The sequence below is a fragment of the Microcaecilia unicolor genome, chromosome 1, assembly GCF_901765095.1.
Source record: "Microcaecilia unicolor chromosome 1, aMicUni1.1, whole genome shotgun sequence".
In the NCBI taxonomy this organism is placed as follows: Eukaryota; Metazoa; Chordata; class Amphibia; order Gymnophiona; family Siphonopidae; genus Microcaecilia; species Microcaecilia unicolor.
Genome location: NC_044031.1, coordinates 639,216,186 through 639,234,620, shown reverse-complemented (window position 1 = coordinate 639,234,620; position 18,435 = coordinate 639,216,186). Strand labels below are relative to the sequence as shown.

Sequence of the window (18,435 nt, the reverse complement as noted above, 5' to 3'; positions counted from 1 at the left end):
AGAGGGGTGATATGAGTATATCGGTTCTGGCGGAATATGAGACGTGCAGCAGAGTTCTGAACAGACTGAAGGGGGGATAGATGGCTAAGTGGGAGGCCGGTGAGGAGTAAGTTGCAGTAGTCCAGGCGAGAGGTAATGAGAGCGTGGACGAGATTTCGGGTGGTGTGTTCAGAGAGGAAAGGGCGAATTTTGCTGATGTTAAAGAGGAAGAAGCGACAGGTCTTGGCTATCTGCTGGATATGCGCAGTTTCCTCACAGGACACCATTAGATCAAAAATTTTCAGTGTTTCTGGGCCTTTCCTTTGGAATGCCCTTCCTGGACCTCTAAGATTGGAACAATCGTTGGTTGTATTTAAAAAGAAAAACATTTTTTATTTGAAGATGCTTTTAGTTAATCTTGAGGTACCTTATCCCTTGCTTCCATTTCTGTGCATCCCTGGATGACTAAGGAAGGTTGTTGCTGGTTTGTTTTCACAATTTTTTTTCTTTCCTATCATTTATTGTATTTCCTCTTGTATTGTGAGCCACTCAGAAAGCCTGCTAATTGAGCAGTATGTCAAAAATCAAGTAAAAGTTAACAGGAGAAATTGGTGAATCATGTGGTACTCTGATTTCTACACCAAATATGCACCCAAGAATCCCTTTGTATATCCCAACTGGTTTGTCACACCAACTGGCTAATTTTAAGGCCTCGGAACTCCCAGGTCTGTTTTCCTGTTTGGTGACTGCTAGTTTTTCTCCACCAAAATGATATTTGCCCTCTGCATTTCTGCTCCGTAGATGCATATTTTTATTTTCTTTTTATTAAAGTTCAGTTGCTGAATCACCAATCACCTTATTTCTTAAAGAATAAAAGTACAAGCTGCAGTAAAAAGGGCAGAATCAAGTACAAAGGTGCTAGGGGTTTATCTTTACAAATATCCATTTTATTAATCTGTCTCATGAACATTCTGGCTTTGAAAATTATTTAAGATGAACCTTTGTGTTTTTTCAGTGTTAACAGGCAACCTTTCTTGACCTCTCTGACATTGGGGCATTGGTATTCAGGTTCATTGTTTGCTTGTTCTTTGGGTCCTTCCCAGAACGGTTCAATTGCAGCATGTAATGGGTGACTTCCTCAGGAGTCAGGTAACCTAGATCAAGACAGTAAAATCGATACTTCATTAATAGAGCTAGCAAGCGGGGTAGAGGTAGGGTGGAGAGTGATAGGAATTATATTGTTAGTTCAAGGAATATACTGCATAGGCACATTTGAGTTTAAACCTAATTTTTTCACCCCCTTAAATTCCCCAGATTCTTTGAAAAGTGAAAATCAGTTCAAACTTTAGTTTTATTGTTTGTAGTAGCTGCCTTTTAAACATCTTGGCCCGGAAACACTCTGAATATCGGCCGGGACCTGCATACATCCTGACAGCTATCTTCAGTCTGCTCAGATCCCAGTATTCTATGTCGGTATGTGGTTCTTGTACAGTGGACTTAAATGTAGGCCTAAATATTTAATGTCCTGCTTCACCAACATAATGGGTGAGATAAATAGATAGTTTTCAGGCACACTGGGACCATTTAATGGGAATTTGTTTTAGTCCAATTAATGGACTAAATTCTCAATCTGAAATACGACTGGAACAGAGGTTTGGTGGGGATATAGACAGTAATGCATTGTAAGCTTAAGCAGACAGTTTTACCTGTGTGTTGGCCACAGAAATACCTTGTATGTCAGCGGAAGATCTTATAGCAATCAGCAATGGTTCAAGAACAATGATGAGGAAAGGCTAAAGCGGCTGGGGCTCTTCAGCTTGGAGAAAAGACGGCTGAGGGGAGATACAATAGAGGTCTATAAAATAATGAATGGAGTGAAATGGGTAGACGTGAAGCGTCTGTTTATGCTTTCCAAAAATACTAGGACCAGGGGGTATGCGATGAAGCTACAAAGTAGTAAATTTAAAACGAATCGGAGAAAATGTTTCTTCACTCAATGTGTAATTCAACTCTAGAATTTGTTGCCAGAAAATGTGATAAAGGCGGTTAGCTTACAGTTTAAAAAAAGGTTTGGACGGTTTCCTAAAGGAAAAGTCCATAGACCATTATTAAATTAGACTTAGGGAAAATCCACTGTTTCTGGGATAAGCAGCATAAAATGTTTTGTACTTTTTTTGGGATCTTACCAGGTATTTGTGACCTGGATTGGCCACTGTTGGAAACGGGCTGCTGGGCTTGATGGACCTCTGGTCTATCCTAGTATGGCAATACTTATGTACTTATCCTATATAATAATTTGTACCTCCAACATTCCATGGCTGGCTGGGTTTGTAACATCTCCTGACGTCAGCCAGCCTCCAGCGTTCCATTCCCTCTCACTGTCCCGCCCTCGTGTCAAAATGTAATGATGTCAGAGGGTGGAACATTGAGAGGGAAGGGAACGCTGGAGGCGAGCTGCCATCATGAGTCCATGAACTGAAGGCAGAAATGGAACGCTGGAGGAAGATGACAGCTGACGTCAGGATGAAAAAAAACTGAAGGCAGCAACGGAACACTGCTAGCAGGTGAAGGAAAGAGGAAGATGGCATGAGCCACATCTGCCTGCAAGGAATGTTGAAGCCAACGCGAGAAAAACCTGCCTGAGAGGTAAGATGGAGGGCTCACAGGAAAGAATGTGCACATTAATGGGATGGGAGGGCAAGGCAGAGGGCATGGCACAGGAGAAACGCAGCAGATGGATGGGATGGCAGGGCAGGGAAGAACAAAAATGTAAGATATGGGCAGAGGGCAGGACACAGGAGAATTGCTCAACATGGATGGCAGGGCAGGGAAGAAAGAAAATGCTGGATATGGCCAGAGGGCAGGACACAGGAGAAATGCTGCAGATGGATGGGATGGCAGGGCAGGGAAGAACAAAAATGCAGGGTATGGGCAGAGGGCAGGAAACAGGAGAATTGCTCCATATGGATGGCAGGGCAGGGAAGAAGCAAAATGCTGCATATGGGCAGAGGGCAGGACACAGGAAAAACACTGCAAATGGATGGCAGGGCAGGGAAGGACAAAAATGCTGGATATGGGTAGAGGGTAGGACACAGGAGAATCGCTCCACATGGATGGCAGGGAAGAAGCAAAATGCATATGGGCAGAGGGCAGGACACAGGAGAAACACTGCAGATGGATGGGATGGCAGGGAAGAACAAAAATGCAGGATATAGGCAGAGGGTAGGACACAAGAGAATCACTCCACATGGATGGCATGGCATGGAAGAAACAAAGTGCTGGATATGGCCAGAAGGCAGAACACAGGAGGACAGGACAGAGGAGCAATGCTGCAGATGGATCGGATGGCAGGGCAGGGAAGAATAAAAATGCTGGATATGGGCAGAGGGCAGGACACAGGAGAAACACTGCAGATGGGATGGCAGAGCAGGGCAGAACAAAAGTGTAGGATATGGGCAGAGGGCAGGACACAGAAGAATCATTCTACATGGACGGCAGGGCGGGGAAGAAGCAAAATGCTGCATATGGGCAGAGGGCAGGGCACAGGAGAAACACTGCAGATGGATGGGATGGCAGGGTAGAACAAAAATGCAGGATATGGGCAGAGGGAAGGACACAGGAGGACAGGATACAGGAGAATCAGTGCACATGGATAGGATGGCAGGGCAGGGAAGAAGCAAAATACTGGATATTAATGGGATGAGAGATCACAGCATAGGACAAGACTGAGGAGGACAGGACACAGGAGAATTGATGCACATGGATGGGAGGGGATGGCAGGGGAAGGAAAAAATCACTGGATATGCAGGGGATGGCAGGGGACAGATGAGAAGCATAGAAAAAAATGTTTAATAGTAGTAGTAGTAGTAGTAGTAGAAGCAGCGGGGACACTCCAACGTACTGTACATCACAAGCGATAAGGAGGGCAAAAAAGGACTTTGAGAAGAAATTAGCGTTGGAAGCAAAAATACATAGTAAAAACTTTTTTAGATACATTAAAAGCAGGAAACCGGCCAAAGAGTCGGTTGGGCCGCTGGACGAAAATGGTGTTAAAGGGGCGATCAAGGAGGACAAAGCCGTAGCGGAGAAATTAAACGAATTCTTTGCTTCGGTCTTCACCGAGGAGGATTTGGGGGGGACACCGGTGCCGGAAAGAATATTTGAAGCGGGGGAATCGGAGAAACTAAACAAATTCTCTGTAACCTTGGAGGATGTAATGGGTCAGTTCAGCAAGCTGAAGAGTAGTAAATCACCGGGACCTGATGGTATTCATCCCAGAGTATTAATAGAACTAAAAAATGAACTTGCGGAGCTACTGTTAGAAATATGCAATCTGTCCCTAAAATCGAGTGTAATACCGGAAGACTGGAGGGTAGCCAATGTTACTCCGATTTTTAAGAAGGGTTCCAGAGGAGATCCGGGAAATTATAGACCGGTGAGTCTGACGTCGGTGCCGGGCAAGATGGTGGAGGCTATTATTAAGAATAAAATTGCAGAGCATATACAAAACATGGACTGATGAGACAAAGTCAGCACGGATTTAGTGAAGGGAAGTCTTGCCTCACCAATCTAATGCATTTTTTTGAGGGGGTAAGCAAACATGTGGACAATGGGGAGCCGGTTGATATTGTATATCTGGATTTTCAGAAGGCGTTTGACAAAGTGCCGCACGAAAGACTCCTGAAGAAATTGCAGAGTCATGGAATCGGAGGTAGGGTATTATTATGGATTAAGAACTGGTTGAAAGATAGGAAGCAGAGAGTAGGATTGCGTGGCCAGTATTCTCAGTGGAGGAGGGTAGTTAGTGGGGTCCCGCAGGGGTCTGTGCTGGGTCCGTTGCTTTTTAATGTATTTATAAATGACCTAGAGATGGGAATAACTAGTGAGGTAATTAAATTCGCCGATGACACAAAATTATTCAGGGTCGTCAAGTCGCAGGAGGAATGTGAACGATTACAGGAGGACCTTGCGAGACTGGGAGAATGGGCGTGCAAGTGGCAGATGAAGTTCAATGTTGACAAGTGCAAAGTGATGCATGTGGGTAAGAGGAACCCGAATTATAGCTACGTCTTGCAAGGTTCCGCGTTAGGAGTTACGGATCAAGAAAGGGATCTGGGTGTCGTCGTCGATGATACGCTGAAACCTTCTGCTCAGTGTGCTGCTGCGGCTAGGAAAGCGAATAGAATGTTGGGTGTTATTAAGAAGGGTATGGAGTCCAGGTGTGCGGATGTTATAATGCCGTTGTATCGCTCCATGGTGCGACCGCACCTGGAGTATTGTGTTCAGTACTGGTCTCCGTATCTCAAAAAAGATATAGTAGAATTGGAAAAGGTACAGCGAAGGGCGACGAAAATGATAGTGGGGATGGGACGACTTTCCTATGAAGAGAGGCTGAGAAGGCTAGGGCTTTTCAGCTTGGAGAAGAGACGGCTGAGGGGAGATATGATAGAAGTGTATAAAATAATGAGTGGAATGGATCGGGTGGATGTGAAGCGACTGTTTACGCTATCCAAAAATACTAGGACTAGAGGGCATGAGTTGAAGCTACAGTGTGGTAAATTTAAAACGAATCGGAGAAAATTTTTCTTCACCCAACGTGTAATTAGACTCTGGAATTCATTGCCGGAGAACGTGGTACGGGCGGTTAGCTTGACGGAGTTTAAAAAGGGGTTAGATAGATTCCTAAAGGACAAGTCCATAGACCGCTATTAAATGGACTGGAAAAATTCCTCATTTTTAGGTACAACTTGTCTGGAATGTTTTTACGTTTGGGGAGCGTGCCAGGTGCCCTTGACCTGGATTGGCCACTGTCGGTGACAGGATGCTGGGCTAGATGGACCTTTGGTCTTTCCCAGTATGGCACTACTTATGTACTTATGTACTTATGATTACAGCACAGCACAAAGGCGAATCGCAGGATATGAATGGCATGGGAGGCAAAGGCAGAATCGCAGAATATCGCGGTGAGGGGAGGACATAGGAGAATCGGTGCACATCACGTAGAGGCCACAATCCCTGGAGATGGAGGGGAGGGCAGGGCACAGGACAATCGCTGCACGTGGATTGCATCGGAAGGGATGAGAGGGGAGAGAAGAATTGCAGCACATGGAGGGGAGGGAGGGGCACAGACGACAAGCAGAGGCACACTCCAAAGTACTGTAGCTCACAAACAACAAGCAAAGACACACTGCAATGTGGTGCACATCACATGACTACAAAAAGAACACTAACTGCTGAGGAGCAGGCTGAAGGTAAACGGAAAAGAATGGAAGCATAACGAAAAAGGCGTGCAGCTCTGAGTGAAGATGAAAAGGCATGTGAAAGTCAACAAGCCACTGCAAGGAAAAGGTCCAGGATACAAAAGATGACTGATGAGGAAAGCGCAAGTAACAGACAAAGAAACGCCGATTTAGAGAGGCACAGAATTGCTCAAATGACGGACGAACAGGGACAAACACACAGAAGAAGGTGCACTGCTATAGAACGCAAAAGATTTCAAGAAATGACAGATGAACAAAGAGCAACAAATAGAAAAAGGAGAGCATATTTACAACGGGAAAGAATTAAACAAATGACAGAGAAACAGAGACGAACAACCAGACAAAGACTTGCACAAATGACAGACAAGCAACGAAGAACGACTAGACAAAATAGAACAGATTTGGAATGGAAAAGATTTGCAAATCTGCAACAAAAGAAAAAACCCCGTGACACAGCACAAAATAAAGCAAGAAGAACGGATACAGTGACAGCACAGTACAGAACTGCAACCACAGGAATTGCAATAACAGACTGTCTCAATGAGAACAAAACTCAATACTATAGTTGTGGTCCAATGAACACAGTCTGTACATTTTGCAATGCCAAACATTTTCACAATGAAACCCCTTCTGACAACCTATTTACACAATGCTGTAGTAAGGGCAAAGTACAAGTTCCAAGAATTAGGTACAATGCATTAATACAACAGCTTTTCTCCGGGGAACATCAATATTCTAAGAATTTTTTTATAAAACATTAGGTCCATTAATAGTTCCTTAGCTTTTGCCTCCATGGGAGCCAACATTGCACCACCACCCGGATATGGCCCTTATTGTTTTCAAATTAATGGTACTATTTACCATAGAACAGCATCACTACATCCTCTAAATGACAATCAAAGGCAATTTGCTCAATTATATATTCTTGATCCTGATGAAGCAGCCGTTCAGAGACTACGAATCTCCCCGAATGCACACATCAACTATACATTAATGAGACAAGCGATTTTATGGCATGGGAAAATCCATTTGCAGACGCATGCAAGATGCTATACGGAGTAGAAAAAGAATGCATATGTGAAGATCAATAACGAAGAATAGAACCTTCAACAGTTTCAATGGCCATTGTTCAAGATTGCAAAAACGATCCAAGATGATACAATGCCCCTAGAGCCAATGAGGTGGCTTTCATTTTTCAAAATACAGATGGGGAACCTCCCTTACATAGAGATAATACACTGCCGAAACAAGCCAAATGAAGAAAACAAAACTGAGATAATCAGTGTGTTGGACCCCAGTCTAGAACCAATGGTATATCCATTACTCTTTCCAGATGGAGATCAGAGCTGGGGGATAGATATTCCTTTGTCTAAACAACCAAAATCTATAGTGCACCTCCGTCGCAAATGCAGTACTATGGGTACCGTTTTGCAATAAGAGACAAATTCAATCCTTTTCATAGTGCAGGAAAACTAACGCAACAATATTTTGTTGATGCATATATTAAAACAGAGGCAAACAGACTTAATTATATTCAACAAAATCAAAAACTGTTAAGAGTTGAAAAATACTCTGGGTTAATGGACCACCTTGCAAGTGAAGCTACAAATGGAGGATTTACTGGCCAGGCATTTATTTTACCATCAACATGTGCCAGCAGCCCAAGAAATATGCATCAAAATTATCAGGATGCAATGGCAATAGTTTGCAAATATGGCAAGCCAGATCTGTTCATTACTATGACCTGCAACCCAAGATGGGAAGAAATTACTCAAAATCTAAAAAAAGGTCAGGCACCATAGTTTCGACCTGACTTATTGGCAGGAGTGTTTCATTTAAAACTAAAAGAGTTACTACATGATATATGCAAACAGCACATACTTGGTGTCCGTCTTGCAAAAATTCATGTCATTGAATTTCAAAAGCGCGGTTTACCTCACGCTCATATATCAATTATCCTGAAAGAGGAACACAAGCCAAAAAGAAAGGAAATAATTGACAAAATCGTATGCGCTGAAATTCCAGAAGTAAACAACTTTCCATGTCTCCATACAACAGTTGCAAAACATATGAGACATGGCCCATGCAGTGACCATAACTTAAATTTTCCCTGCATGATTTACACGAAGTGCTCCAAACAGTTTCCAAAACCATTCCAAAATGAAACTATTGAGAACTGTGACGGCTGTTCTAAATACTGCAGAAGGGATAACGGCGTCGGTACACTCTTAAATGGAAAATTCATTAATAACACTTTTAAAGTACAATTCCCATATAAATGTGGAAGTATGTGCATCTATTAAAAGTGTCAAGTACCTCTTTAAATATGTCTATAAAGGACATGATTGTGCCAATGTGGTTATTACAGAGAACCAAACTTTACAACATGATGAAATTAAAACGTTTACCGACTCTAGATATGTTAGTGCTCCCGAAGCTGCATGGTGATTAAACAGCTTTGAAATGCATCACCAATCACATAGTATCCAGATTTTGGAAGTACACTTACCAGATCAACAAAGCATTGTTTTTCACCCTCACAAAGTTGAGGCTGCACTATAAAGAGCCAGAACAAGGGACACCACTTTAACAGCTTGGTTTAAACTTAATACAGAAGAGAATCCTCCAAAGACCATTTTGTACATAGATATTCCTATGTACTATACTTTCGACAAAAGAGAATGAAAGTGGAAAGGTAGAAAAGCAGGACATGACAAAACAATTGGGAGAATGTATGCAGTTAATTTTTCAACAGACCCCGAGCGTTACTGTTTAAGGCTAATTCTACTACACCAACCAGGGGCTAAGTCATTTGAAGCAGTGGCGTAGCCACAGGTGGGCTTGGGTGGGCCAGGGCCCACCCATTTATGGCTCAGGCCCACCCAACAGTAGCACATGTTTAGTGGTAACTGGTGGGAATACCAAGCTCCGCCAGTTGAAGATTTCTCCGAAGGTAACAAAAACGCTACTCTCCACGACACCGGCACCTGCGCATGCTCAGTTTTCAGTGCAATACTGCTGCCAAGGTGGAAAGAAGCGTTTTCCCACCAGCTGAGATTTTTTTTTTTGGAGGGGGGAGAACACTTGGTGCCCACCCAATGATTGCCTAGGCCCACCCAAAATCTGTTGTCTGGCTACGTCCCTAATTTGAAGACTTAAAAACAGTCAAATGTATTCTTTATAATACATTTCAAGATGCAGCCAAGAAAATGGGGCTCATTGACGATGAAGCTCTGTGGGAGAACACCTTAGATGATGCAGTCACATGCAGCATGCCACAGCAAATCAGACACCTTTTTGCATACATTTGTGTTTTTGCCGTACCATCAAATGCTTTCCTAATTTTCAAAAAATACAAACTTACTATGATACAAGATTTTCAACACATCCGTGGTTGCCAAGGTTATTGCTCAGTTTGTGAACAATTGTGCCTTCAGAAAATCCAAGACGTTCTGACTATACATGGCAAAAAACTTGAACACTCAACAGTCATCCACAGACTAGAAGATCCTAAACTTGCCTTCAGCGTTGCATATGAAAAGCGTAAAGCTCAACAAATTCTAGAAAACCTAAATAATGAGCAAAGGGAAGCATTTCATACTATACTTTTTGCCTGCAATAAAAAAAACATAACCTACATGTGCTTCTTCCTAGATGGTCCTGGTGGAAGTGGAAAAACGTATACGTATAACACTATCCTGACCACCATCCGAGGAGATGGAGGAATTACACTACCTGTTGCTTCTACAGGAATTGCAGCAAATCTCCTTCCAGGAGGACAAACTTATCATTCACAGTTTGTTACCTGTTCCTCTACTGGAAACGTCAACATCAAGTATCAGATTAACATCAAACAATGCTTCCATCATTAGAGATGCTAAAATCCTTATTTGGGATGAATCAACTATGGCACCCAGTATGGCACTTACCGCTATAGATAGACTCTTCAAAGACATCATGAAGAATCACAAACCATTTGGCGGGAATGTTCTTTTCCTTGGTGGAGATTTTCGGCAAACCGTACCAGTGGTACCACACGGTGATCGAGCTCACATTATTGAAGCAAGCGTTAAGTTAAATAAACTATAGAAAAAATTTGAAATACTCAAATTAAACAACAATGTCCACTCTATAGACCCAGATTTCAACAACTGGCTTATTACTTTAGCTGAGGGAAATCTTCCATGTCCAGACGGTTTCAAAGATATTATCGAGATCCCACAGAAACACATTTGTGACGGCGATATAGTTAATGCTGTTTTTGGACAAAAACTTACCGCAGTGTTTTCAACTTTGCTCAAAAGGCTATTCTTTGCCCCAAAAAATGCACATGTAGACAAGATAAATGAGGCCGTTTAGAAGGTGAGACAGTTACTTATTTAAGTTTGGATTCCATTCATGACTCCAATGATGAGGAAAATCACTTATATCCTGTAGAGTTCCTTCCTGAACAAACTCCAACTGGCATGCCTTGCCATAAACTCCATTTAAAAATTGGAGTCATAATTATGCTACTCAGGAATTTAAATACCAAGCGAGGTTTATGTAACGGAACTCGCTTAATAGTCAAAGACTTGAAACCTAACCTTATTATTAGTCTGAGCCAACTCTGTGGGTGCTGTGGGTGCTTAAGCACCCCCAATATTGAGCAAATTCCTTGATTGTGTCCAGGGAGAGGTCATTTCTATTCGGTTTAGCACCCCCAATCATTTTGAAAAGTTGGCTCCCCTACTAGCACCATCTAACATTGACCTCCCATTTACATTACGTCAAAAACAATTTCCTGTGAAATTGGCTTTTGCAATGACAATTAACAAGTCACAAGGACAAACTTTTGAAAAAGTTGGCATTTTCCTCCCAGAACCAGTGTTTACACATGGACAACTGTATATAGCATTTTCACGAGTTCAAAACTCTTGTGATGCAATTGTAAAAGTCATAGGTGGTCCTGAACAAGGAAAGCTTTTCCCTCATTTGTAACAGTTTTCACTAAAAAATATTGTTTATAAAGAAATCTTGCAAATGTAAACAACCATTACATTTATAATAAAACTTTTTTAATTTCTGCGTAGTCTTTATCTTTTAAAAAATACTATAAACAAAAATCACAACAAAACACAGATAAAGACAAAAACAACATAGAGAAAACAATCTGCATCTCATACCCATGGAGCATATTACTCATTATACACCCTTCCCAATTATTCCTTATCACAGCACATTTCTCCTAACGGTTCCCTTGAAAACATAATCGCCATTACATGATAATCTTGCTAGAGCCCATTTCATTTGTTTGAGAAACGGGCCTTTTTTACCAGTGTACTTATAATAGAAGTAGGGAAAGAGGACACCCCTGGCGAGTTCAATGGGTTAAGGGAAATTTATGTGTTAAGACGCCATTTATGAAAAGACGGGCAGTGGGGTTAGAATATAGAATTTTAACCACAGATATATAAAGTTTTCACCCAAATTAAACCATTTCAATACACAAAAAAAGAAATTTCCATTCTTTATAATTGAACACTTTTTCAGCATCTAATGAAATTACTCAAGCAGGGTCAATCATGTACTTATGTACTTATCATATTCTGGGCATGAGTAAGGACAGGTGGGGAAACGTCTGGTGTTATCAGAGGCCAATTTGTCTTTGATAAAGCCTGATTGAGAGGGGTGTATAAAGGTGCCTGTTATCTTAGACAGCCTCTTTATTATGATTTTTGCATAGATTTTACAGTCATAATTTAGTAGGGAGATTGGTCGATAGTTCTTAGCTAGCATGGGGTCTGTACCAGGTTTTTCTAAAATTGCAATATTAGCTTCTGTAAATGTGCCATTACTCTGAAAGGTGGAGATAAAATGTTCATATAAATTAAGAAGCTTTGGAGCTAGAAGAGCTGAAAAATGTTTTTAGTAATCATGAAGCCATTGCTTCCAGGCACCTTACTGGATTTTAAGGAGCAGATAGCAGAAACAATCTCAGTTAAGGTTGTAGAGATATTCAGTTTATGAATAGCTGATTTGGAAAGGTCCAGTTTTTGTAATCCATTTAGGAAATCGGATACCTGATAATCAGATGGAGATCTATCTGATTTGTGGAGTTCTATTTGGGAATTTATAAAATAGTCTAAAATGTCTTCCTTTTTAGTAAAAATTGTGTCCTGTCTTTCTGAATGGCAGTTATATGTAGATTTTCTTTTTGCTTTCAAGAAACTGGCTAACAATTTACCAGCTTTGTTAGAGCCCACATAGTATGTGGAATGCTGGGAAAATAGCATTAAACCAGCTGATTTGCTAAGTATTTGGTTAAACTGGAATCTTAATTTTTGTATGGACAATAGTAGTGTAGAGTTTGGTTTAAGAAAATACTCAGCTTCATGCTTCTTAATTTCTAATTCTAGTCTACTAATCTCTTCTTTCCTATCTTTATTTTTGAAAGAATTGTATTTGATAATGTCACCTCTCAGATGAGCTTTATATGCATCCCATACTGAAGGCCATATCTGGAGTATCATTAACCTTAAAATATTCTGATGACCATTTAATAATTGAATTACAAAGCTCCTCATCCTGAAGGAGAGAAGGGTTAAACCTCCATCCTTTGGAATAAGCTGCAAGTACATCTGTGGATAAAGAAGTGTTAATTAGCATCTTCCTGTGAAACTTCACTGGCTCCCCATTAAGGACCTTATTGATTTCAAGATCTGTGCCTTAACTCACAAGATCATTTACGGAGAAGCACCTGTGTACATGTGTGATTTGATCGATTTGCCGTCGAGAAATTCCTTGGGGACATCTCAAACTTATTTAAATCTGCACTATCCTTCATGCAGGCATCTAAAATATAAGACAATCTACGCCTCTTCCTTCTCATTCATCAGCCCGCGAACCTGGAATGCTTTGCCAAGATTCTTGAAAGAGACATCAGATCATCAAACTTTTAAAAAACTGCTAAAAACTTATTTCTTTAACAAAGCCTACCCCGAAGTCAACAATGCTGTTTAACTCCCTTATTCTTTTCCCGTTTTGTTAGTTTATCCGCTCCTTTCCTTCTGTTAGCTTCTCTTGTCAATTTTTGCTTTTGTATAATGTAATTTTATTGTAACTTTGTTAGCCACATTGAGCCCGCATAAGCTGGGAAAATGTGGGATACAAGTGGACAAATAAATAAATAAATAAATAAAATGATCTGAGATATGAATAAGCTCAATAGAAGCATTCATAAGACCAGACCAAATCTTTAGATATGAACAAATAGTCTAGTCTGAATGGAGAATCATGAGGTATGCAATGAATTGTAAAATCCAGATCAGCAGAGTGAGTAATTCTCCATGAATCAACAAGGTTCCAAGAATTGAGCAGGTGGGAGAGGGCCCCAGCAGTCTTCAGCAGTTTAGCCTTCACTTTGAATTTACGATCTAATATGGAGTCCAATGGTAAATTCATATCTCCACCAAGGATGATATAGTCCACATTTAGTAATGCCAATTGCGATGACGACGAGAAAAAAATCAGGGTCATGAATATTGGGGGCCTAATCATTAAGTAATGCATATTTATGCAATGTTGGTCAAAGTACTTAAGTAAAAGTAAAAATAAGTGTATTTCTCCGAGGACAAGCCGACCACAAGTCTAACATCTGGGTAATGTGACCCATGTTGCCTAGTCTGGTGCTTGTAACAAGCTTAAAAAAGCTTTGTGGAGCGTGAGATACACTCCACTGCACATAACCAAGTGCCTTCCCGCCCACTATGAGAGCACGGTTACCGCAGTAGTTTTTTTTACTGTGGTGAGAACAGGACGTGCTTTTGTCTTGTTCCTCACAGCTCAGTCGCTCAGTCCGTAGAGCTCTTGAGTGCCTTTCGGCTTTTTTTTTTTCACTGTTTTTTGGCAAGTTCTGTTCTTCCTGCATTCCAGGTCTCTTTTTCCTTCCTATTATTATTTAGTGAATTTTGCCCACTTTTAAATTTCTTTGTCATCAGGCCACTTTTAGGCCTTGATGCCGGTCAGGTTCTCCTCTGGGTTTTTTTTTTCTCTGGTGCTTGGTCCCTTTTTTGGCACCATCGAGTTGTTTGATTTGGCCATAGAATTATTTTCCTTCTCAGTGGCTTTAAGTGCTATACCCAGTGCAATCGGACCATCTCTGGTACAAACACCCATTCTTGGTGTCTTCAGTGTCTAGGCCTGACCATAATCCTTCCAACTGTGTCCTGTGTCTTGATATGAAGAAAAGGACCTAGGTGGCCAGAGAGGCTCAGCGTGAGAAGATTTTTAGAGCACGGTCTGAATCCTCCCCTTAGTTATACCATTAAAAATACCTGGCCATTCACTGGAAATGTTAAGTTTGTGCTCATGGGTTTAGTATACAGTATGCAGAAGTAAACAGTTGATTCAAAGGAAAATGTCATTTGATCAGCTATTTATCTGAAAATTTGATGTTATTTAAAGAACAAAAAAAAAATCAGTGAGAAAAGATAACTTTCTACGAAAAATAAACAATCATAAACACTGAAAATGAAGATCCCTACTGATGGAATAGTGAGGGAAGATGCAGTGCTGCTGCATGTGATCTGGGGTGAGGTAATGTGTCTGTATGTCTGTAGGAAGCTTGTACTGCTGCCACCTCTGGTGTAAGAGATCTGGGATGGTGCAGTGTCTCTATAGGAAGCTTGCACTGCTGCTGCTGTCTGTACTGTACCTAATCTGGGGTAGTACTGTGTCTGAAGGTGCAGTGCTGCTGCGGATTGGTCTGTACCTGATCTGCAGTGGGACAGTGTATGTGTGTGTGAGAGAGAAGGGAAGATTATGCTCCTATGCCTGTGAAATGCGAATGTATAAGTCATATCACTTTTTTTTTTTTTACAGGAAGCATGAACTTTGCAGTAATTTGAGATGCTCCTAGAGTTGTTTATAATGTGAAGCCAGATCATTTTTCTCATAACCCCTTCGAACTGGTAGCTGGAGGTGAGCTGCTTCTCTTACCTAGCATGCCTTGCCGCTGCAGCTTGAATTGGTACTGTCTGTAGAGCAGGTCCCTTCCAGCCGCTCTATCATACACACACATGATGCTGTACAGGTAGCGACTCTGGCCTGGCCATAGGTCCTGCCACATACGTAAAAAGGAGAAAAGGCAACAGTAAGTGTTTTAAGTACAAAACACAGGGCAGAACAGTGTCGTAAAACTGTTTCTCCCCAAATCAATTAACTCCTCCACTTCTTTCCCGTCTAGTCTCCTCTTCTTGCATGTTTGTTCCTCTCTCAACAAATAGAATTGGAAAAAAATCAAGAAGATAAAGCAGTATGGTAAAAAGTCTTTAATAATGTTAGTTCATTTGCTGGTACAAAAGTCACCTGCCTGACACAGCCACATTTCAATTGTGCCTGCTTCAGGAGCATATGGAGTTACCTTAATGGGAAATCTCAAATTTAACTATCAAAATTTCAAATATCCAGCAATCAGATCTAGTCAATTTCTTTCTGCAGTTCAAAAACACTATTGAGCAAATGGGCTTTCCTACGTGGCTCATACAGCATTTGTTTTAGGCAGTCTTGACTAGATCTTATTATTGGATGTTTGAAATTTTGAGAATTAAATTTGAGATTTCCCAAAAAGGTAATATCATATGGCCTTGAAGCAGCTGAATCTGAAACACGGCCATGTCGGGCAGGTGAGTTTTGTACTAGTATGTGAACTATCCATTATTGAAGACTTTTTACCATACTGCTTTATTTTCTTGATATTTGTTTTTTTTTTTCTAAAAACTCTCTTTTCTGACTGTAGACTGTCAGTTGGGCTTGTTTGTTTTTTTGCCTCTTTTTGATGCTTTCTCCTCTGTCCTCTGTACTTTGCTTACTCTTTTCCTTCCATGCTGCTCTATCCCATCTCACCTTTAGTAAGCTCATGTTCCGACAGGATGAGGGGACTTGGATATGGGGGACCTTTACAAGAGGCTGGATTGTGGCCTGCTTCCTACTTCTCCCTTCCATCCTCTTCCTCAGCTGTGTAACTGAGAAAAGAAAGATTAATGCATGAGCTGGCTAATGCTTTTTATCCTAATGCTGCTATGATATTGTGATAATCTTTCTCATTTCCAGAGGACCACATGTTAAAATAGTTGGTTTGTATTCCTAGCTTAACTGCTAATGGGGTGAAGTTGCCACCTGAATGTGTAATAAGAGAATAAATCCTTGATTAAATTGTGTATGCTTCAGGGTTAGTCTGACTGTGAATGTTGATCTGATAAGTTTTGATTGGCTGATTTCCAGAAGTCTCACTTCACCTCATGTTACATGTAATTTCATGACTGTACTAAAACCACTCCAGTAAAAATGCAGATTGCTCTGACCAGTTTCCCATTTCTAATGGGAAGGCATTTCTGGTTATGTGCCTGCCATAAATCCCTTCCTTCCTTCCTTGAGGGTATTAGCCTTCATGAAGTGTCAGCAGGCCTGGAGATTTGCTTCTAAACATCACAAGTTTGCTGTCATACTTCCATTCAAAGTGACAAGCTGGCTGCTAGTTGTCTTTAGTCATTCTTTAGGAGGGACAAATGAGAGAGAACCAGTGTTTCTGGGTCTTTCCTTTCAGCTTGTAGTGCATGGCACCTCAGTGTATGCTGAATTTCCCTGTGATAACATTGTAGAAAAAAAGCTAAAATGTATCTGTGGATGGTGAGAGACGCAGTTTCATGTGCATTCAGGTATCGGGTCTAAGATCACATTCCCTCACCAAAGGGGAGGAGCACCAGTGCTGTTTGGCACACATCTGTGCCCATTTTCAAAACACTTAGACTTACAAAGTTCCATAGTAAGGTATGGAACTTTGGAAGTAAGTGCTTTGCAAATATGCCTCATAGTAACCTATATATAACTTTGGAAGTCTATGTGCTTTGAAAATGAGCCTCATCATGTACTGAAACTGCTTTTATTAGTAGTATTAAACTTTTTAGAACAGTTTTGTTGTCTGTTCAGCTGACTTAGTTGGCGTTTCTGTGGTGGTCTGGCACGCTGTGAGGTGCCCAGCTGCCTTGCTGCTAGTCAGTAGCTCATGTCTTATTCTGTGTTCTCCTTTTTTTTTTTTTTTGTCACTTGCATGAATTAAAGGTGTGCACTTTTTTTTTTTTTTACTAAAGCCCATGGCTCTTGTCACCGTGTTCCCTCTTTAGCTGTTCATGCTATATTCAAGTGGTGCAAACAACTAAAGATGGAAATGTTCATTTTTTTTTGGTTACATTTGTACCCCGCACTTTCCCACTCATCGCAGGCTCAATGCAGTTTACATGGGGCAATGGAGGGTTAAGTGACTTGCCCAGAGTCGAGGAGCTGCCTGTGCCGGAAGTGGGAATTGAACTCAGTTCCTCAAGACCAAAGTCCATCACCCTAACCACTAGGCCATGCCTCCACTCTAAATATTCAGAAACCAGCCTAGTTTTCAGGTTACATATATTCAAGCCTGGGTTTCCCTCTGGCCACCTTTAAATCTAGACTGAAAGCCCACCTCTTTAACATTGCTTTTGACTCGTAACCACTTGTAACCACTCGCCTCCACCTACCCTCCTCTCTTCCTTCCCGTTCACATTAATTGATTTGATTTGCTTACTTTATTTATTTTTTGTCTATTAGATTGTAAGCTCTTTGAGCAGGGACTGTCTTTCTTCTATGTTTGTGCAGCGCTGCGTATGGCTTGTAGCGCTATAGAAATGCTAAATAGTAGTAGTAGTAGTGGTCACCTAAGGGTACTGTGCTGAATGGAGGAGTGGCCTCTGTCCCTGCAACCCACTCAGCCTGTGTGACAAGGGTGAACTAGCAGGTATTTGAAGTCTTGTAAAAGAGACTTGCTGCTGGTTGCCTCTCAGCCTTTAAGGGGTTTGGTGCAACAGGACAGAGTTACACAAAGGGTGATGTGGTAAGAGGTACCCCTTTCATCACAGTACAGCTGAGGGAGATCCAGTCTTGACTGGGTTTACAGAGCACCTGTACTGCTAAGAACAAGTGAGCTGTATCTGTGACTGCTCTGTGCCTTCTACCTCCTATCTGCTCACTGTTCTCCTTATTTATATAACAGCCGTAGGGACAAAAATATACAGTAAAAGATGGTGGATCTGATGTTGTCTTCTCCTGACTCTTGAAATGGTTAGCTAGCGCACTTAGGGATTTGCTGCTGTTTGAAATGAAATAGAAAATGTCAAGGATGTTGGTT

At 41.3% G+C, this 18,435-nt stretch overlaps 1 protein-coding gene across 2 annotated transcripts in view; it reads right to left on the bottom strand.

Moving 5' to 3' along the window:
* Positions 1-693: 693 nt before the first annotated feature.
* Positions 694-18,435, bottom strand: part of FAM216B (family with sequence similarity 216 member B) — a 35,253-nt gene continuing 17,511 nt past the window's right edge. For both annotated transcript variants that reach the window (XM_030221631.1, XM_030221638.1), the window contains exons 2-4: positions 16,125-16,243; positions 15,219-15,339; positions 694-1,133 (exon numbers count right to left, since the gene is read on the bottom strand). In XM_030221631.1, the coding sequence (XP_030077491.1) occupies positions 997-1,133; positions 15,219-15,339; positions 16,125-16,243 (377 nt within the window). In that variant the 3' untranslated portion in view covers positions 694-996. The remainder of the gene's footprint in view (positions 1,134-15,218; positions 15,340-16,124; positions 16,244-18,435) is intronic.